The sequence below is a fragment of the Micropterus dolomieu genome, linkage group LG05 (assembly GCF_021292245.1).
Source record: "Micropterus dolomieu isolate WLL.071019.BEF.003 ecotype Adirondacks linkage group LG05, ASM2129224v1, whole genome shotgun sequence".
Classification (NCBI taxonomy): domain Eukaryota; kingdom Metazoa; phylum Chordata; class Actinopteri; order Centrarchiformes; family Centrarchidae; genus Micropterus; species Micropterus dolomieu.
The window spans coordinates 23,228,266-23,249,667 of NC_060154.1; the positions used below are offsets into that span (position 1 = coordinate 23,228,266).

Below are 21,402 nucleotides of genomic sequence, written 5' to 3' on the forward strand. Positions count from 1 at the left end.
AAAGGCTGTAGCCAAAATATTTAGGAGATAAAGGAGCACAGGCATCATGAGTCGATGATAAACTCTGAAGTAGCTGCTTTTTGTTCTGGAAAGCTCAGACAGGTTCTGTGGGCTTTAGGGGAGAGAGAGAGAGGAGCAGAGAGAGGGAGAAGGGCTACAGAGGGGAGTCAAAACTGCCTTCAATGAGATTTGAAAATAAGGAAAATTTAAATAAATAAAAATAGGCTACAATGTAAATTCCATATTATACTGTCAATTGTTAATATTACATAGGCTACTATATTCATTATAATTTCATATGGTTTGCCATTAATAGGCTATAGGCCTTATATTATTTCAGTGGATTGTTTTCATTTTTAATCCTTGTGCAGCAAGCACAGTCTACATATCTTACATGCTGCCACCGACTTTACCAGAGGAGAGAGTAGCAAACACTTTAAATACGGCCAGAAGGTTTTTATTTGATTTCATAAAGGTGAAAAATACGGGAGATTTCCGGGGAAACATTTAACGGGTGGATACCGGGTGAGAACGGAAAAATACGGGAGAATCTGGGGGAAAACGGGAGGGTTGACATGAGAGGAGTGGGGTAATGTGAGGCTACATCCACACTGCTACGTTTTTAAAACAGTTTTATAACGAAACCGATCTTCTCCGTCCACAGCAGCGTTTCAGCTGCGTATCAGAGTTTATCTCTGTCTATATTAAAACGACTGAAAACACACATCTAGTGGCCGTTCAGGTAGCTACACTGGGCATGCGCGTGCCAGCGTAAACACGAAGCAGATGGTCTACTCCGCCGTAGCAGACGATTGAGCGAAAGAAGAAAGTAATACAGACCAAGAACCACACCAGGTACCACACACCACTCTCGTACGAGAGACGGCGGCGGAAAACAGACTGGGAGTTGTCGCAACGTAAATACAGCGACATGCACAGTAGGCTAGGCTTAACTGTCTTATTTACACAGTACTTATATTTTAATAAAAATACCAAAACAAAAACTCTGTAAAGCATCGTGTTTTTGCTTTGCATGACTGATAAGACCGACTCACAAAGCCAAATGTGAGTGTCATCGTTTTATAAAGTCCTGTTTTGTCCATCGGGTCAGCAGCGTTTTCAAACAAACATCTTCTGATTCACCGTTTTAATCTGGACGGGAGGCGGAAACGTAGCAGAAGGTCTCCGTTTTGTAACAAAAACCGAGAGAGAGAGGCAGTCAGCTGATTGAGTGGCACCGCTCTTTGCATCAGGAAACTCACACTGAAGGGTCAGTCTCTCTCTCTGCCCGCTGTGTCTGTTAAACTCCGGTTGCGGGTGGCGTGTGAGTGAGATGAGCACAGCTGCGACAGTTTCACATGATCACTCCTGCGTGTTGCTCCACTTGTCTGATTGCTGCTCAGCTTTATGTGTAAATGATTATGTGGGCGCATTAATCCCTTCTTGTCTGAGAAGGACTTTGGTGCTAGCTAGCTTTGAAAACCGCTCACACAGCGAGGTGAAACATTTTAGCTGCCATTGAAAATTTGTCTGGCGAGTATCGCATCATCTGATCGGCTTTTCTTATCGGCCTTTTTACCGACCACCTATCAAACTAGTTATGATTATGATCGGTGACCTATCGATGGGAGCACCCTTATTATGTAGATATAAATGTCTCATTCTAAGGTAATAAAAACATAATGGTTCATTATGCAAGGTCTTTATACACCACTGTAGTTATAGTTATGGATATTATATTGCATTTCTGTCAATAGAGCCTCAGAAATATTACACACTGGACCTTTGTAGTAGTAGTGTCCCGAGTGAAGAGTCGAAATTATATCTTTGACATTTCCCTCATTATCTCATTTTATTTGTTTAAGTGTTACAGGATTTAATGTGAATTCAATATAATGTTCATAACTACAAAGTAATGTTTTATGCTGTCTCAAACTAACAGTTCCTCTCTCTCTACAGGCTCAGCTTCCAACCTTGCCTAAGATTGAATTCTCCCCTGTTCAGACTTGGAACTCCGGTAAGAAATGAATGAAAAACAACATTTTTTTTTAATATCATGTTTCTGTTTTTGCACCTAGATTGTAAACTGTGGTCATGCACTTCAGCTGTTAGATGCTGTGCTACTGTTAGTGTTTCATTGGGGCAGGAATCAATTTTAGCATCACTATTATGACTCTGAGATTAGTATTAAATGTTTTGTATATATTTTGTGTGTTTAACCAAAACCATTGATTTGTATTTTATTGCAGGAGTGCGGTGGACAATTTCAAGTCTTTCGGAGGCTCCAACAAAAGCAAATGAATACACAAATCAGGGTTTGCAGTACCTGAAGGACCTCACCAAGTAAACAGAAACTCTCTGGACAACCTGACATTTATCAACCTTTTTGAATATTGCACTTGAGAAATGACGTTACTTCTTCAAAACTTGTAGCCAGTCACAAGAAAGAAGAAACACCCATCATGAAAGAAAAAGTGTTAGATGAAAAGTGGGTACTGTAAATGTTAGTGGCATTGGTTGGGAGTTGTATTGTACATAATGCTAGGAAGCAAAATGTATTTTTCCCTTTGTTCTCAAACTACCCAAATGTTATGAAGATAATGTCTGTTGTGTATATATGCAGTTTCACCATTTGTGACTAAATAATACATCGATCTTAAAACACGTCCAGTCTATAGTTTGATTTATTAAGGCAAAAATAGAACACATGTTGATCAAGCATCAATGAAAAAGATCAAACAAATGTGCAAAAATCTTTATTACTCATGAAACAATGACACCAATTGACGCTGCTACAACTTCAGAACAGGAGGCGATTTAAAGCGTGAAGAAGAGCGCACAGTCATTTGTAACTCCACTTTACACAACATAGAAACACTCCACAGCACCACAGGCAGTGATGTACAGTGGTAGCCTTTATTTTTTTAGGTTGGTAAACGAACAGTACTGATTCAGCCACGCGTTGTCACTCTACTGTCAAAATAAAGTTTGAAAATCTCCAGGCACTCTGTTCATATGATGCATGCAGAGTTTTGACAGAAAAAAATAACTATTTTCTAAAAGACTCGAAGAAGGCTGAGAAGGCCAAGACCAATTCAGCAACTAGGACACACTAGCGACAGAGTATGATGCATACACGTCATGAGACAAAGTTATAAAGACCAGAATCAGAATTATTTAGTTACCATCAACAAACTTGTCAGTTGATTATACCTGTTAAATATTCAGTTGATAATTGATGTATATGAATGACCCTTTCACTAAAAGCTGGTGGTGTTTTGATGAGATATTTGTATAAATGATAATCACAACAGGCAACATTACAAGGCATTTTACACAAGTTGTACATATTAAATACTGTCATCTGTATTGCCACAACTTTTTTTTTTCTTTTAGTTTTTTCTTCATGCGTATGATATAAAGCATTTATTCTGCCACATTTGCTCTTAAGGAAAAAGCATTTGGGGGGGAACTATGTAGCGTATCATAACCTAAACATGTAAACTTTATACAGTAAAGTGCTCCCCACAATATCAACAGTGAGATTATACAACCAAAGGATGGTGTGTGTTATATTTAAAGAACATTTTCATACTGCATTAAGAGCAAAACACTGCAGTAACATAAAGTGATGGTTGCAAAACTTTCCTTAAGCTGTCAGTGTCACCACTTCTGAATGAAAACCAAATAGCAGCCTTCATACGCAATGATTCACTGAGAGCGCAGATAGTCGGAGATGAAGTATGTACAATATTGCAGAATGGCAAGCCGGAAGGCACTTTATGATTTGTGTGGGGTCAAATTTAAATGAGAATTTAGCAAACTGCATCTTCATCACCAGTGCAAAGGATCTGATACATTACTAAACATGGTGCAAAGGTGCAGGAGTATATTTCTGCATGAGCACAATTCATGTAGGAAAATTAATAAAAGGCATGAGAAAATCTAAGGGCCCCATTCAGATAATTTGACAATGCTGCTTCCATTCATCCCTTCCAGTACTAACTTAATTTGATGATATGGTTAGACAAATACAGTACATATATTTACCGGCCCATTTCATTAGATAAGTGCCTCAGTGGAAGACATTAATCCCAAATATAATGTGTATGTCATGCTTACTAGTTACTTAGATGATCCAAAGAAAAATGGCTTCAAAAGGACATTTTGAGAAGCTAAGTTGGTCATACAGGGATTTAATTAAGATAATTACTTTAAGGACAGATCAGTGAGTATCTCAGAGATAACAATGCAAGTGCAGTAACAACTGCACTTTGCAGCTGTTGTGCAGTGCAATCTTGGACTGTCCAAACTTAAAGTATAAAGTAGAGCAGCAACAATAAAACACGCTGTCTCCCTCCCCTCGAAATAGCCAAGCATAGCGGTGCTACAGTTCTGCTGTGCATATAGAAAAAAAAAAAAACAGATTGCACTTTCTTCTGAACAGTAAAGCATATTAACTATTCAACCCTGCCATGGCTTTGAAGAACAAGATTAGAACAATGAGTGGAACCGAAGCAGATGGACGGAGGCTGGAGAGTGAGAGCAAGTGTCCACTATCTCTAGGTGGTTTTGACCAGGTCATAGACATGGATATGAAAGTCATCGTCATATTTGATGTAGTAGACAGAGGGCTTGGCTGGGACCTGGTAGATAACCAGGCCTGTTCTCTTGACGCCCTTGTCAGTAACATACTCCACTTGTTTCCCCACCAGACTCTCCGTCTCTTCTCCTGGCTTCCTGTCTGCAGGCAACAGGTGCTTGTTTTCTGAGGAGTGAAACGATATATAACATTAGCATTACATATGAGTTACATCCATGTGAGTTTGAAAATGTGCACATACGTAAGTCACCAAAAACCACCTACTTAAAGTATCCCAAAATGGGTACAAAATAATGTTGTCTGATTTGGTTTCTGAGCAAAACATGCATGAAAAATATTAAACCAAAAGGACCCTGCATTATTCTTTACATGGTCCATCTCAGTTCACCAATCATTACTCTTTATCACAAACATAAGGAAAAGTGCTTCCTCTCCTCTAAGTGTGCAGCCTAATTTTCTCAATTGTACCATTACTTTAATAAATTTACAGGCTTAGAAATTAAGAAAAAAAAAAAAAACATTCTAAAGACTTCCAAGTATAAGAATCCTCTCAATATATACTTATATATTTTTTTTTATCATGACTTAGTTATTTTTATTTTTATTAACAGTTTTTGTTTTTAAGGCTGTAGTATCTTGCATAATGCCTCAGCATTCTGATATAGCTCACTATCCAAATTATACTTAATTAGGAGTTGCTGTCAATTTTTATGTGTGCCAAATAATAAGAATATTCTCAAACATCCCCGTTACCTCTGGATCTGCTCAAGAAACAGCTGTCTGACAAAACAACTTGGCTCTCATTATTTTACTGTGGAAAAAAATTGTTTCATGATCATGAATATCTAATCTCCCCAAGAAAAACCTCCTTCCTGATTTAAACTCCAAGTACTTACTTCGTAACGTTCACTCTTGACAGCATAATGTAAAGAGTGTCTGTGTCCATGGCTGCGGAAAGACCTTACTTTTAAATAAGTAATTTTGCCTGTTGGTTACTAGGAGTCAAACCCCCTGATGAAGACTGATATGACCCAATGAGTGATAAATACAGACTTTCATGACCGCCATGCTCACATGGTATCCATGGCAAACTAAATTAAACCATCCACAGTGGAAAAATGATTCACTATTCTTCACTATTCATTTAATCTATAGAGCCTCAGGACAAGATTATCAAACACTTAATAAAGCTTTGAGGAGTATCAATCTGTCTTTGTTATGTTCAAATTACCAGTACCTGCTTCAGGCAGAATCCTGAGGTCTCCATCAGCATAGTCGTCCCACAGCTGGTACATATAAAGAACGGGGTCCTTTTCATAAGTGATATAATACCAGTTGGTCATGATTGGCGCTCTGGAGAGGACCATGCCTCTCCACTCATTCTTCTCTCCGTCCTCCTTTTCAAAGAGATGCTCTACAGCTTTGCCCACCAGCTCCTCCGCCCCTGGAGGTATCTTGATCTTGTTGTTTACTGTGGAGACACAGCCACAAAGGATATGCAATATGAATGTAAGACACGAGGAAATCTATAAACACATCACCTTTATTATATGAAATATCTTGGGTCACATTGGAGTCTAAAACATAAATTGATCAAGCTAGCTGGTGCAGGTTAAAAGAGAAGCTAACTAACTCACCGACATTTTCCGACAGGACTTGGAGGTTCGACACTCTGTCGTCCTTGAACAGCTCGATGCCGTAGACGCAGTCAAAACCGTCATACTTCACCATAAAGAGAGAGGGGTTCACGCTAAGCCTGTCCAGTACTGTTCCCTTCCACTTGCTCTGGTTGCCCTTCTCGCGCCAGTTATGCTGAATGCGGACTCCCAGAATGCTGTTTGGGTCTGGGGTCAAGGTGTCACTCAGCTCCCCGCTACTCCGCTTTCTGGTAAAACAGAATGAAACTCCGCACCTTACACAAATACATCAGACTGTGTAACTTGACATGCAACTGTCTAGTCTTTGATCACATAACAATACTTGCATTTGAGACATTTCTGAAAAGTTACTGTAGATTAAACTGAGGCTGCTTCAAATAACCTATGTTTCTTATTCAGAAGCAGCTGTTTATTTAATGCAATATGAATTTTGTCATTCATTCCAGACCTAAGTCCAATATTAGCTATTGGTTAATTCCAGAAGATTATACCTGGTGTTTGTGACTTTACAGTTTTACCGATACATTATATAATAAAAACACCATTAATGGCATCATGTGATGGCACATACATGATGCTTTGTTTCTACATACCTGCCCCTTTTCTTGGACATGCCTCCAGAAATTCAAAGGCTACTGATTAAGAGAAAGACAGGGCAATGTTCAGTTATTATGTGAGTGAACGTGACAGCTGCCAAACTTCACATGTACTGTACACTACAGCATGAGGAAGGCCTTCACTTGAAGCTGAGGCGGGCCTGTTTGAAGAGATGTGACAGCCTGCTCAGCAGAGACTGACAACTCCAGCAGCCAATAGATTAGCATGATGGAATAACTTCCTGGGTATTTCACTTTAACTACACAGCTATGGAGGTCACTGTTTTCTACTCAGGGTTAGACTATGTAGCTTGTCATGTTTACTCAGCTGGTAGCACAATTCTCGCCTCATTACGGTTTAAAAACACATCTTCAAAAGACTATCGTGCCAGCCATTTCACTGTCTCTGACGAATTGTTACAGTATGAAACGTTTTGCGGGTTACATGTTGGTCCAAATAACTTAACTTACATTAGCTACATACATGAGCGAGCCCGATAAACTACACGATAAGTCATGCTGTGACGCCTGTCCAACACACCTACACCTCACAGTGTAACGTTAGGTTTTCATTACACTCGGCTGTCCTAGCTCTACCTCAATGCAGATGTTACTGTCAGATAAGTGGAGGCGGCTAGCTAACGTTACGTCCGCTCCTCGGTGTCCCTGACGGCAGGTAACAAACGACAGCAACAACCGGACGTTAACAGCCTTATTCTCCCTCCGGAACATATCCCCATTACCTTCACGCAGATTTCATTTCAGTATTGTTCACCTCGTCTGGCAGAGAAATGTTGCCACACACCAACCCGCCTATGTAAATCTCGCGAAACCTGTGGAAAATGGGAGCTACGGCGAACAGACTCAAGCTCCCAGAGAGCTTGCGTTTACCATGACCGCAGAGAAGGCCATGAACACGCGCGCAATGAATAGTGGGAATTGATGTCTTAATGACAATGGTATCTGGACTTTTAACGACCAGAGTTAAACAGGTGTTGTAGACAGTACTGCATGCTGCGTTCGAGTGTTGTCGGAAATAACGTAATTAAGGTGTTAGTGCGCATGATCGACACGAAAAGTACACACGCAACCGAGCACAACCGGTAAAGTGGGGATTTTCTGTGACGCAGAAGTTGCCGTTGAATTTGACTTAAAGGGGCAGACAGTATAAGAGAGGCGTAAAAGACATAAAACAACATTAGTATTAGTAAGTTAGTATTATCCAAGTTCAATCTTTCTTTAACATTTAAATATGACAAGTTGACATCATATAGCGTTTTAAATTTCATAAAATCAACCAACAAAAAACACTAAAATGCTTGTTTTTTGTTTTGTTTTTTTTATTGATCCATGGGTCAGTACAGTAACAGAAATGCAAAATATACAGACCTTCAGTTACATTTTATATTGCCAGAAGCTCAAATTAAGTTCAGTTCTTCTATAATATTAACACATTTTATTGCTTTCTTATTTTTTAAGAGTTCTATTGAGGTGCAGTAGTGTTTCAGTTCAACTGTAAATCGACTGAAGCAAGGTTTGGATTCAGTCCATTTTGACTTGTGGATATGGAATTTTCCAAGTATGATGAGGAGTTGCACAATATAGTTAATATTGTCTGGACCATGTAGTACAAAATATAACATGACATCAAATACATTAATCAGAATACACTTACCAGTTTTTCTGTTAATAAAATGTTCCAAATCTTTCCAAAATACATTTGTATGTTCACAGTGGTAAAAAAGATGAAATATAGTTCCTCTTTCTAAACTGCAAAAATCAAAGTTATAATCAATGTTAAGTTCCAAATAAAGCATCTATGAGGACTGAAATTATGATTGTATACTAGTGTCCAGGCTAAAAGGGCCTGCTTGTGGAAGTTAGCTAATCTAAACGGTATTTTGTCAACAGAAAAGTTACACTCCTAATAAAAGGAAATCTATGCCACCAGTAGATTTAAACAAGTATGCAGGAAAAGCATTCCAGATACTGTTGGGATTCTTCAGAAATTCTATAATTCATTTTACTTTAAAGGTATTATTCAATATACTGAAATCCAGAACCTCCAGACCGCCTTGTTTTAAGCTACCTCTAATAACCTCTTTTCTTAGATAATGGGGCTTTTTTCTCCAGATATAATCGTTAAGTATTTTATCTAGCTCCTTAATAACAGTGGCTGGGACGCTAAGTGATAAAGCCACATAAACAGACCTAGATATCCCCTCTGCTTTGGATAAAAGGATCCTACCGTATATTGAAATATCTCTCATTAACCATGAGTTCAGTTTTAATTTGGTTTTTTCAATAATGGGGTTAAAATTGGTTTTATATCGTTGCTCTGCACTTTTACAGATATTAATTTCCAAGTAGGTTACCTTTTCTTTAACTGGGATTCCATAACAATCCGACAGATTGCAGTTTTAATTGGAAACAAAACAGATTTATCTAGATTCATTTTTAAACCCGAGACTTTGGTAAACTCATTAATACAGAACACTGCTTTAGTGACTTGGTTGTGGTTTTTTTTTAAAAATTGCAGTATCATCCGCTAATTGACAGATTTTTAAATCTTTTTCTACCGCCCTTATACCTAAGAAATCTGACTTTTTGACATGAGTAGACATCATTTGGGTGACCAACAGGAACAAAAAGGGAGATATTGGACAACCTTGTCTAATACCACGGTAAATATTAAATCTTTCTGATGTACCATGCATTAGTTTTACAGAGCTTGAACAACCATTATACAATGTCTGAATAGCATTGAGGAAATATTTTCCGAAACCAAAAAAAGAGATGGCTTTAAGAAGAAAATCATGTTCAACGGTATCAAAAGCCTTGTAGAAGTCAATAAAAAAAATAAAACTTTCATCCAATATTAGGTCCTTATAATCTATCATGTCCAGTATTAAACGAATGTTATTGCTAATGTGCCTATTTTGCATAAATCCAGATTGCTCTTCGTCAATTATTTGATTTAATCCTGGTTTTAATCTATTGGCAAAGATTAAAGCAAATAATTTACAGTCATTATTTAAGAGACTTATAGGTCTCCAATTTTCTATGTGCAATCTATCTATTTTTGTTTTGGAATTAATGTGATTAATCATTGTTGTAATGTAGCAGGAAGCTCACCTTTCTGGAGAGATTCTTGGAATACAGCGAGTAAGAAAGGGCCAAGTTTTGATGAAAATGCTTTAGAAAATTCTCCTGTTAGACCATCATTACCGGGAGATTTGTTGTCTTTTAAACTTTTAATACATTCAACAATTTCAGGTAAAGATATCTCCTCATCGCAAGAGTTTTTAAAGTCATCTGTTCAGTTGCATTCAATGAGATTTTATGTAAGAAAGAGTTAATGTCAAATGTTGGTGGGATTGAAGAGTGCAGTTTCTGATAAAACAGAGCTACATGTTGAGCCTCAAATCCTTAGCTCTTTGGTTTCTACTCCATTAATTATCAACTTATTTATTGTAGTAAATTCAGCATTTCTTCTTTCTAATCCAAAAAAGTATTTTGTGTTCTTCTCACCTTGTGCGATCCATTTACGTCTTGATCTAATGAAGGCGCCTCTTGTTTGTATTTTAAGATATTGTCTAATTGGTCCTGTAATAAATTCAAACTCAGTACTTCTTCACTGGTGAAGGTTCCATTTCTCCTCAATTGTAACTCTAAAATTGCCTTGATAATTTTAGTTTCAGCATCTCTCTTCTTTTGTGCTAGTAGTTTGCCTGTCTTCATGGCAGCTGTTCGGATTTCAAATTTTATTAATTGCCAGAAGTATCCGTAATTACCTGTGGCACATGCTTCATTCCAAGATCTTTCAATAATGTCATTCATTTCAGTTTTCAAGTTCTTATCATTTAGTAAACATCTGTTAAGTTTCCAATAACCTGCAGCATATTTATGATTGTAACTGTCTTTTAGGTCAAGTTGAATAAAGATCCCTTTATGATCAGTTAAAATAGCTGGTTCTATTAGGAACTAAAATGCTTGTTGCACATTTGTCCTAGAGCTAACGTTACGTCACTGCTGCAGAAGAAATTACATGTGATATCTGAAATAAAATTAAACCCACGCCTGTTCATCTCTGTGAATTTCAGCCTAAACCATTAGGATGCACATATTCATGAGTCAAACCTGCATGCACAGTTGCAAGTAGGAGCACTCCAAGGCAGCATAGGTGGTGAACCAATTGTAAAATGAGCTTGAAATATCTACTTGTATGCATAGCAGTACCTACCATGGGGTCATACATCTACAAGTATGTGGGACAGCTAAGTTAGTCACATTCACTCTCCTAGCTTTGCTTCGCTGATGTTTTACAGCAAGACATTTATACCATAGACTGTATATAAAAACGTATTTATTAATTTATACTTTGTCAGCTCACTGAAAACAGTGTTGTGCCCCCCTCTCTACACAACTTCAATAGCGAAATATCACACCAATGTCACCTAAACCTATGTTATCATTATCTTGAGATACATATTACATTATAAAGTTGCACAAAACTGGTGCAGTCTGCAAGTTACACTATAAATGCACAAGATATCACCCAGCCAACTAAACAGACTGCATCCACTTAGGCTTGACTTGTAGTTCATCTGAATGTCCCGTCTGCTCAGCTGTCCAGCCATCTTTATTGTTTATTAAATGAAACAATTACTGCCAGGCCCCGTTTATGCTCCAGGAATGAAGCTACCTACCAACAAAATATGCAAACATGAACAAAATGTTGACCCATAAAGGAAACATTTTTATTTCTAAAGCTGTAATCACTACCTAATCCATGGTTTTATGGTAGTTTCACTTTTTGATGCATATTTTTCAATACCAAAAATCAGTGCACTGGAATTTACTTTGCTTTTCATTTCCACTTTATTCAGCTCAGTATACTTTTGAAAGTTTGGATTAAAAAGAGTTTTGCCTGAGCCTTTTTGAATGCATGCTGTATAACAAAACCATAATGTGACAGGTGACACAAACCTAAATTATTATACCTCATCTCATCATCCACAGCGCTGCATTGTTAAGCAAATATTAAACAACATGACACGATATGTTTGTATAGAGCCTTGATCTGAAAAGTACATCCCAATATTGACAAATTACCATTCAATCTAATTTGCTTAATTGTTGTTTAACACTCCTGTAATCCATTCCCTGAAGTACGATACGCGCGTGTAGACATCGGGGGTCCTGGGGTCTCCGCATTTCGGACCAGAGAAGGACACGACGCCTGCTACAGCTCCATCACACACCAATGGACCACCTGAATCCCCCTGAAAAAGGAACGATACGAGACTCTTAACAGAGACTTACCAGAAGGTGAACTGTGTTTAAAATATCCTGTGTGAATTCCTTCAATCTTAACAGTTTTAACAGTATGGTTATCTCATGTATAAAATACCTGTGATGCATCATTTGAAAATTGAAAAGATGATGTCTCTACGATTTCACAAAGACAACTCCTTCAAAGGTCAGTTTGGGTGTCTGATCAATGTCCAGCCAGTGTATTTTCTTACCGAGCAGAAGCCTTGAAGGTCACGGCCCCCAGTGCCACAAACCATTGACCTGGTAATGGGAACAGTTCTCCACCTCATACGGCATGTCCTCTGTGGCAGGGTGGTTACGTTGACTTCCTGAAGCCTGTTTGCTACGGTGTTGTTATCCCCTATATCCCCCCAGCCAGCTGTGATGCACTGGCTGGATATTCGCAGCCTGCCGTTTGCTAGAGGGATCAGCTGCACTGCTTCAGTCAGCTGGGCACTGCGATCGAGCTGAGACAGAGATTGATGTTAGAAAAGTATGAAAAATGTTGACATTTTGACATCATGTGGGATTCCTCTAATTAAAATCTGATACTGTGTAGTAAACAGTTTTAAACTGTCTTCACCTTTAGGAGCATGATATCATTTGCATGTCCATCGTAGTTGGGATGTGGAATGGATCTGGCAACACTGAACACCTGCTTTGTAGGCTCATTACCGGACAGGGAATCAGCTCCAAGTACAACTGTGTATGGTCTAGAAATCACAATTGAATGATGACTGGACTATACGTTTTTAGATCAATATCCTGTCTTCAAATCAGCGCTTTCCATTCATTTCAGTACAGTGAAACAATCCCCTTACAGAGATTTGAAACGTGCAGTAACACCACAATGAACATTTAACTGTCTTCATTTTTTTGTCAAAGAGAGCACTGTGCTTGCAACTAAAATTCAGTTTGATAGCTAAATAAAACATATTTAATGTTTACTGTGAGGGATTACTTACGTCTTACAAACTAAGAACACGTTGATTTTCATACTGATTGACATGAAATCAAGTGGCTGCAATGTAATAGAAAAAAATGTAGCAAGGGATTATTGTATAGGCTAATGTAAGAAATGGTCAGCATGTTAAAATCAGCTTTAACATTACTTCAAACCCTGAGGTATCTGTTACAGATGTTGAAGTAGTTAGATTTTTGCTGCAAAACTTCATCTATTTTTTAATTCTTACATTGATATCTCACAATGTGCTGCTGTGAGCACAAAGTCCTCTCTCAACAGGACTCCCCCACAGTTCAGGTCACCTCGCACTTGCAACGAGGCCATGTATGGGCGCGAGTGTGGGGCAGCATCTCTGCCTCCAACAATATGAGTACCATCAGCTGCTGGAACACAAAATCATCATTCATTATTTGCTTATGTTTATCCAGTTCTTTCAGGTTTGCGGTAAATGTAAATGTTAATGTCTTTACTTTGTATAGATAGCTTACCATTCAGGACAAAGAGCAGCAGTAGTATGAAGCTGATTGCCATGGTCTCTGGTTAAATCCACACCTTCTATTCTTGGTCTTATAATTTTTGTAGAAGAGAACTTCTTGCTTATTTTGTGGTCTTTATTGCTCCAGTGTGTTTGCTAACATGCTGTTGGGTCTTTTCTGTGAAGCTGTTGGTGGCATTGCAAAAAGTGTGGTTTTTGATTTTCACAACAGGGTTTCATAATTGATGCAAAAACCAGTTAAAGTTATAATGCCTTAGAGATACTGAGGCACACAACACTCTGAAGGTTGAACTTCCCACATGCGTCACCCAAAAATCGTGTGAACCAGAAGTTATATACTTGTGGGTCTCGTGGATAAATACTAGTTAAACTCCACCATGTCTGAAAAACAAATGTATCCAAGTTATTAACAAGTGGCAAAGAGAAGTAATGTGCAGTATGTGTGTGCAATGTGTTTGTTTGTGCTATTTCTTACAACGTTGTGGGATTTTATCTCGATTTCAGTGCTTAGATCAAAATCTTGCAAAGAGTTATGACAGCTGTTTCATTTTCCTCTTTTCAGCGGGTTACAGCACCCATGTTAAAAATAATTTTTTAAGAAAGAATGCGGTTTTGTTTCTCAGCTTTGGGATTTCTAAATCTTGCAGTGGTTGTTGCCTCTCTAAGATAGATAGACAGATTCTGAAGTAAATCGACTACAGAACACTTTGCAGGACAGAACAGCCTTTTAGTAAAAGTGTTGGGTTTGTGTTGAGCTCATCTGAACATTGGTAAAAGAACAATTGAATTTTTTAAAATTTAACTTAAATACCATTTAATATCCCACAGGGAACAAATAAAATACAGTATTTTATATAAGGATTTCCGTTTACACAGAAAGAGCTACTTAGACATAGAAATACAAATATCTCCACAAGACAATAAAAGCATGTTAAAGCCAAACATCTAGGATTGCTAGATCTCTTTGATGCAGGAAAGAAATCTTGATATATTCACTGTTAAACCATTTTGGGCCTCTTTCTCTCTGTTTGTAATACGCATTAAACCGCAGTGAAATGCTTGTCATCTTTTATGTTTCATGCATATATGAATATAGTAACACATTCTAGATAGTTAACTATCCCTTTGCATAGTGGTGTCTTTGTCAGCTTTGACTTTTAATTTTTGTATTTTGTTCTTTCACCATGTCTTCAACCTGAGCCTGAGTCTCCAAAGGGTCCCTGTGCTGTGGAAGACTTCTTGTCTCATGCCTGTACCAAAGACGCCACGTCACAGTGACTCCAAGGACTACAGACCCGTGGCACTGACCTCCCACATTATTAAGACCCTGGAGAAACTGGTTCTGGAACAGCTGTGGCCCATGGTGAGACCTCTCCTGGACCCATTCCAGTTCGTCTACCTGCCCCGACTGGAAGTTGAGGATGCCATCATTTTCCTTCTCTACTGCATCTACGTCCACCTGGACAAGCCGGCGAACACTGTGAGGGTCATGTTTTTTGACCAGTGTTTTTAACACCATCTGGCCAGCCCTGCTGGGTGAGAAGCAGACAACGAAGCAGGTTTACTAGATTGTCAACTACCTGACTGGCAGACCACAGTAGCCTGCAACACTGTGTGCCAGACAGTGTGGTCAGCAACACTGGAGCCCCAAAGGGGACTGTCCTCTCTCCCTTCCTCTTTACTATCTACACCACAGACTTCAACTACCACACAGAGTCCTGCCATCTTCAGAAGTTTTCTGATGACTCTGCTGTGGATGGATGTACCAACAAGGGTCATGAGGCTGAGTACAGAGCTGTGGTGGGTGACTTTGTCACATGGTGTGAGCAGAACCATCTACCGTTTGCTGTTGCAAGCTGGGACAGCAGGTTGAGGGTAGCGGACGCTAACAGACTCAACAAATTGATCCGCAAGGCCAGTGATGTTGTGGGGGGTGGACTCTCTGTCAGTGGTGTCCAGGGGTATTTCCAGGCTCTTGAAACATTGGGAGCTTAGCCCGGCCCAGAAATCTTTCATGTTTTCACCTGTTTGAAGCCCAAACCAATTTGGGCTTTAAACACTTAATTTCCTGCATTCTGGTGATTTTTTCTGTTTATCTGTTTTTCAATTTATTGAGGAAATGTCTTTATTTATATATTAAAAAAAACTATATATATATATATATATATATATATATAGTTTAATATAATGCAGTAAGGCAGATATTTCAGATATGTTCCTCCTGTAGATCAACTTTTCTCATTTAATTTAATCCCTCCTGAGTCTACATACATGCAGGCATGCCTGAAGTCTTTTTAAATGTGCATGTGGCTCCTTTTCACCTCAATGATAAATTAGCTTTATTAATTGTAATTCAGTTAGAAACTCCTGGATTTTTATAGCTTCTGTGTTTCAGCAGGTTTTCTGCTCATTCTCAAAACTTTCTGCACATTCAGAATCTCTCCCACATACCTGTGTTCTCTGACATTTGCAGAATAATATTTTGAGACAAAACTTCTAATATTAAGACAAATAAAATCATTATCTGATGAGAATTAAGTCAAAATATTTTAACTAAATCCAACTGCCCTCTGCTGTGCATTACCCTACATTATTGCTCTGTTGATATGGTAGTAAGTTTCCCCCTTTAGACAGTCTGACAGACACAGAGCTCCTCTGGGACTGTACTGGATGAGACTGCTCTTCATCAGAGGTAAAAACCGAAACTGAAAACACTTGTGATCGGGCATATCAACACAAATCCATTCATATGTTAATAGTTATGGTAACAGCACATCTGATAAAGTGCAGTCCTGGAGCAGAGAGACAGTCAAACATTGCAAAGTGTCTCAGAGCGAGGAGGACAGAGAACGCAGAAGTCTGTGTCGCGGTCAGGTGTGTCATGTTATTCTCTCGCTACTTTGCGACAGGCTGAGTAACGGTGGGGGGATCATATTACGCGATTTCAAAGAAAATGTAGCAATATTATTATCCTGGAACGACACTTGAAGTCGGATTTCCTATTCATACTGTATGTACCCCGACTTCACGAGTAACAGCTGAATGACGTCACAAAACAATGGCCGCTTCCATGGAAGCATACACTGTAGCCTAAATGGTAAACCATAAACTAAAAGGCAACAAAAAGTATATTTGCATGTATTTAAATTAAAATAATACATATACGATCGAACATTATTTCCCAAAATGCACCACAGAACGCCACAGGAAGTCATTCCTGCCTGTGGCCATCAAATTCTATAACTCCTCCCACTAAGTGTCTGACACAAGGACACTTAGTTATTAAACTGGACATTATTATCTGTTTTGTGCAATAATATCTGTTTAAACACTTAATGTGCAATATTCTCTACCATAACAATTCTTTATTATGTAAATAATGTACTATCCAGACTCCTTATATTTTCTTTGTATTTATATTTACATACTTCTCAATATACCAACTTTCTATTTTATTTATATTTCTTTGCCTTGAGGTGCAATGTGTGCAACTGTGACACAGAATTTTCCCTCGGGGATCAATAAAGTATTTCTGATTCTGAACACAGACGTAATGCCATGAGTGTGGGTCTATGTGACACAAGCCCACTCAAACATGCCTTTGAACTGTGTGACCCCCCAGACACCACAGTTTCCAACCTTGGGTTTGAGCATTGATGTCCACACAGACACCAGACATCCACATGTCTTCAAGTGAAGTCTCTTTGAAATTAATATCATGGACTGTGCAGACTGTAGGCCACTCATGTAGGCTACACAGTGGTTAAAGTTGCTTGACCCGGACCTTTTGCTCCTTTTTTTGCTGAAGGGCCCTCTGGACCAAATAAATAAATTATGTTGATTTTCATAAATAATAAAACCATTTACAACTTTTCTTTAGCCTGAATGAACACATTGCAAGATGTTCTTTATTACAGTGCAGGAGACAGGACTTTACAGACAGGACTGTTTCATTCTTAACTGATTCTAATTAATTATTGAATAAGCATACAGTGCACCAATTCAGATGAAAATGTTTATTTCTTTTATACTTTGTTTTAAAGTATTCAGACCCACACTATGGACACAGCTTATTCCTGATTTTATTGTGTTACACCCATAGCTGCTTCACATTGTATACACACATTGGTATTTCATTAGCGAATGTTCCATTTTAACGCCTTGAGGAGGCCAAAGCGTGATTTATACTTCTGCGTATTTTTGAGCGTCACAACCCATGTAAAATGACTCGTTACATTATCAGAATGTGATACATTCGATTGCTAAAGTTTGAAAAGTCTACAAGAGTTGCACGATTTTAACCCTATTCAAGTTAGTGGAGGGCTAATTGTAAGTTAGTTCTCTTGGCCAACAAAAGTCAACACAGTGGATAACGCTACTGCCGACTATCGTTTTGGCAGTGTAATTGTAGAACAACGCAGACACTACTGCACAGCCTACTCTAAAACATTTGTTTGATATGTTGTGGAATAAAGAGCTTTGCATGTTTTTTAAAGTGATGTAAACACCATTTGTGTCTTTGAAAAAAGGAAAGAGGAAACAATGACTGAAAGGTTTTTATTTTGCCTTTGACTTGAAGAGCTGAACACTGACAGATCAACTCAAACTCCCCCTCTCAATCAAAGTATGCTGAAGCAAATCTCTATGTAAAATTGTTACATTTAACAGTTCTTTTCCTTGAGAATCTTGTTGATCCAGGGCAGGTATTTTGGTATGTCTGTGTAGACGTTGGGTACGTCTGGATAGTTGCAGTTGGAATTTTTATTGAAAGACACGATACCAACTGCTGTCCCGTTGCACACCAGGGGACCACCAGAATCGCCCTGTGCAGAGGAAATATCTTAATATTTTTGTTCAAGATGATGTAAAATGTGCAAATGTTGTAAATACTAGAAACCAGTTGAGACTTTCTATTAAAGGAGAACATACCTGACAGAATCCTTTCTTTGTGCCATATCCACCTGCACACATAACGTTGGCAGGAAGATTCTGCCATTTCATCTTACAGACTTCCAGATTGATGACAGACACATCCACCACTCTCAGGTCATCGACAATTGCACCACCAGTTTCAGTCATACCCCATCCAGCCACACGGCACTTTTCTCCATCTTTTACGCTAATTTCAGTTCTGGGAAGTTGGATAAGCTGTACTCTTCTATTCACTTGAACTGCACTAGACAGCTGGAGATACACAAAATCAGAAAGCATCAATTAAAAACTGTCTGTACTCTTCATCAAACTTCAGTTAAACAATTGTTACAAGTTGAAGCTGATGAATCAAGAAAATGAAGGTTACTGTTAGCATTATTACAGTATATGTATTGGTAGCTGCCCTGAATAGTTGGATAGTGAATGTAGACGTTTTACTCCCACTTTTTACATTTACCCTCAACAGAAGAGTTTTTAAAAAAAATCATAGCTTAATACAAATAATTTTAATGTAAGATATCATCTGGGACTGCTGAGTTAAATATATATAGGCTACTTACTTTGAGGAGCATGATGTCATTCCCTTTTGCAACATTCACATAAGATTCGTGTTTGCACTTCTTTTCAATAGATCTCACTGTTTTTTCAGCCTTAATGAGATTGTGGGAGCCAAGAACAACACGTGAGAGATGCCTGAAAAAGTTATTTTTGAAGTTGTCAGTGGATTTCCTCAAGTTATACCAACAACAAAACAAGGCAACAACTTATATTATTTCTTTTGAAAATAGTGGGTTTGTATGATGAATATTTTATTAAAAAGTAACTCACCTATTGTCACAGTGTGCAGCAGAGACTACAAAGTCTTCACTGATGAGGAATCCCCCACATACATGACTATGATCAATGTTCTGCAGAGAGGCCATATACAACATCGAGTTCTCTGGGGCTTTTTCCCCATGTATGATTTTACCCCCAAGTGCTGCAAAGATACGTAAAAATCTATATTCAGCTAATGTCCAATTACATAGATGGAAGATAATAAAAAGATTCGGTAAACTTACCGTTTTGTCCAAGACATGTCAGAACATGAAAGAGCAGAAGTTTGTCCAGACCATGCATGATGCCAGCAACTTAACTGACTTTTCTTCTTGAGTGTGTCAAGTGGACCCTTTTATACAGCAGTTTGCTTTCTTTGAAAGTGTGATTATCGTCTATTTTATCTTGAATTCTAACCACATCCCCTTTTGCATTGCATGTTTGCAAGTTTGCATCTTGTCTGTTATCTTTGCATCATCTTGTCTGTTTATGTGATCTGGTGCAGCCTGTACATAATGAATCTACATGATTATCTTTGGGGTCAATTTGACCACATTCGATGTTTAACATCTCTAAAGAACACATTAACATCATTTTTTGCTTCATATTTACAGTTTTTGTCAGTCTTTTTGGTACATGTCTCAGATCAGAATTGAAATTCTCAAAACTACTTGTTCAACCTTCACATCATCTAGTCACTTGTGCACATCATAAAAGCAATTTCTCATTCTTTTGAACAAATTACAAATGTGTTGACATATTTATGCAAACGATTATGTGCAATTGTCTGCGGTGTCCTACATTATCAAGTGCTTACTGGTGTCATGAGTTGTAGTTTTTCCTTGTGAGTTTGAGTTTTTGCCATTTGTTTCTGGTGTCCTTCTGTTTACCTGTTCTTCTTGTTTCCTTGTCCTTAGTGTTTATGTCTTGTCTGGTGTTCTAGCTCGTAGTCCTGTGTTGATTTGATATTGCTTTGGTTTGAAGTTTGGTAGTCTAGTTGTTATATTGTTTCTTAGTCACTGTCTTAACTCTTGTTCCTGCGTTTTAGTTCTTTGTCCTTGTTCCCAGTCCTGTACCTTAGTTCATGTTAAGTGTTCACTCTGGTCTGTTTTGTGTTCAGTAACCTGTGTTCCGTCTGTTCCCCCGGTTGTCACTCTGCCTGCATGTCAGTCTCTCTGTTTCCCTCTGCTCACTGTCTCTCTCCCTCCTTCTGCCTCTGCCTGTCACGATAGCCTCATGTCTGTCACCTGTGTCACTCCCGCCCTGAATTGATGAAGATATCAGTTGTGATGTGGATGAAAATCTGTGGCAGTCTAAGGGGGGTTCCCATGTTTACATTTTTAATATTGTAATTTTTTTCTGTAAAACAATGACTCTGTCAATAAATTATTGTATGAATAGTAAATGCATACTGTGAATCCTGTCCAATCACTTCCAATGTATAACTTTGTACTGTTGAAATTGATATATTCAATTCTGAAAAACTGCATCCTTGTGCATTTTTAACGTCATCTAAACCTTAGCCAGAGTTTACATTAGAAAATACTTACAGAGATACACTGTTACATTGGCAACATAGCTAAACATTTATACTGTCTTGTATATAAACAATGACACATCTTGACACAATGGCACTAAAATGTTCACTGATATAAATATTTACATTTGAGAGAGAGACTAAGGATTTTGAGCAAGTTATCGGCTTTTGCAGGTGTTCCGAGCCTTTCCTCAACAGAAAAACAACCATATAGGTTTATTTATTGTGGCAGCAACGACCTCTAGTTCAATTCAATTCAATTCAGTTTTATTTATATACAGTGGGGGAAAAAAGTATTTGACCCCTTGCTGATTTTGCAGGTTTGCCCACTTACAAAGAATGCAACAATCTACAATTTTAATCATATGTACATTCTAACAGTGAAAGACAGAATCCCAAAGAAAATTCCAGAAAATCACATCATATGAATTTATAAAAATTGATGACCATCTGATGAGGAAAAACAAGTATATGACCCCCTACC

At 38.2% G+C, this 21,402-nt stretch overlaps 5 protein-coding genes across 16 annotated transcripts in view; 2 read left to right on the forward strand and 3 right to left on the reverse strand.

The window, feature by feature from the left end:
- micos13 (mitochondrial contact site and cristae organizing system subunit 13) overlaps window positions 1-2,666 on the forward strand; it is an 8,136-nt gene extending 5,470 nt beyond the window's left edge. The window contains exons 3-4 of the mRNA XM_046048756.1: window positions 1,960-2,017; window positions 2,250-2,666. Of these exons, the coding sequence (XP_045904712.1) occupies window positions 1,960-2,017; window positions 2,250-2,347 (156 nt within the window). The 3' untranslated portion in view covers window positions 2,348-2,666. The remainder of the gene's footprint in view (window positions 1-1,959; window positions 2,018-2,249) is intronic.
- pip5k1ca (phosphatidylinositol-4-phosphate 5-kinase, type I, gamma a) overlaps window positions 1-21,402 on the forward strand; it is a 127,955-nt gene that overhangs the window by 73,220 nt on the left and 33,333 nt on the right. The gene's annotated exons all lie outside the window — the stretch shown is intronic.
- LOC123970618 (spindlin-1-like) lies at window positions 2,741-7,875 on the reverse strand. Of its 5 annotated transcripts, none has more exons than XM_046048754.1 (5): window positions 7,633-7,875; window positions 6,855-6,893; window positions 6,241-6,488; window positions 5,841-6,074; window positions 2,741-4,768 (listed from the first exon to the last, which is right to left on the reverse strand). In XM_046048754.1, exons 2-5 carry the CDS (start codon window positions 6,872-6,874, stop codon window positions 4,563-4,565), a joined length of 708 nt encoding a protein of 235 aa, XP_045904710.1. In that variant the 5' UTR covers window positions 6,875-6,893; window positions 7,633-7,875; the 3' UTR covers window positions 2,741-4,562. The 5 variants fall into 5 exon arrangements, with proteins under 5 accessions (XP_045904710.1, XP_045904709.1, XP_045904708.1 ...); XM_046048753.1 differs by having other exon boundaries at window positions 6,855-6,896; XM_046048752.1 differs by having other exon boundaries at window positions 7,601-7,875.
- LOC123970616 (mast cell protease 1A-like) lies at window positions 11,715-13,951 on the reverse strand. Of its 2 annotated transcripts, none has more exons than XM_046048749.1 (5): window positions 13,626-13,951; window positions 13,367-13,520; window positions 12,757-12,886; window positions 12,386-12,640; window positions 11,715-12,142 (listed from the first exon to the last, which is right to left on the reverse strand). In XM_046048749.1, the coding sequence occupies exons 1-5, from the start codon at window positions 13,666-13,668 to the stop codon at window positions 11,990-11,992; spliced, it is 735 nt and encodes a 244-aa protein (XP_045904705.1). In that variant the 5' UTR covers window positions 13,669-13,951; the 3' UTR covers window positions 11,715-11,989. The 2 variants fall into 2 exon arrangements, with proteins under 2 accessions (XP_045904705.1, XP_045904706.1); XM_046048750.1 differs by having other exon boundaries at window positions 13,367-13,517; window positions 13,626-13,950.
- LOC123970615 (duodenase-1-like) lies at window positions 18,214-19,768 on the reverse strand. The gene is made up of 5 exons (XM_046048748.1): window positions 19,627-19,768; window positions 19,394-19,544; window positions 19,126-19,258; window positions 18,563-18,817; window positions 18,214-18,456 (listed from the first exon to the last, which is right to left on the reverse strand). The coding sequence occupies exons 1-5, from the start codon at window positions 19,682-19,684 to the stop codon at window positions 18,295-18,297; spliced, it is 759 nt and encodes a 252-aa protein (XP_045904704.1). The 5' UTR covers window positions 19,685-19,768; the 3' UTR covers window positions 18,214-18,294.

Excerpts from the sequence above, each read along its gene's own strand:
- LOC123970616 (XM_046048749.1), bottom strand. The coding sequence starts at position 13,668 with ATGGCAATCAGCTTCATACTACTGCTGCTCTTTGTCCTGAATG. Across the intron at positions 12,641-12,756 it reads ATGATATCATGCTCCTAAAG|CTCGATCGCAGTGCCCAGCT; the intron begins GTGAAGACAGTT and ends TCTCTGTCTCAG. Across the intron at positions 12,143-12,385 it reads ACCTTCAAGGCTTCTGCTCG|GGGGATTCAGGTGGTCCATT; the intron begins GTAAGAAAATAC and ends TTCCTTTTTCAG.
- LOC123970618 (XM_046048754.1), bottom strand. The coding sequence starts at position 6,874 with ATGTCCAAGAAAAGGGGCAG. Across the intron at positions 6,489-6,854 it reads ATGTCCAAGAAAAGGGGCAG|AAAGCGGAGTAGCGGGGAGC; the intron begins GTATGTAGAAAC and ends CTGTTTTACCAG. Across the intron at positions 6,075-6,240 it reads AGTCCTGTCGGAAAATGTCG|TAAACAACAAGATCAAGATA; the intron begins GTGAGTTAGTTA and ends GTGTCTCCACAG.
- LOC123970615 (XM_046048748.1), bottom strand. The coding sequence starts at position 19,684 with ATGCATGGTCTGGACAAACTTCTGCTCTTTCATGTTCTGACATGTCTT. Across the intron at positions 19,545-19,626 it reads GACATGTCTTGGACAAAACG|CACTTGGGGGTAAAATCATA; the intron begins GTAAGTTTACCG and ends GTATCTTTGCAG. Across the intron at positions 18,818-19,125 it reads ATGACATCATGCTCCTCAAA|CTGTCTAGTGCAGTTCAAGT; the intron begins GTAAGTAGCCTA and ends GTGTATCTCCAG.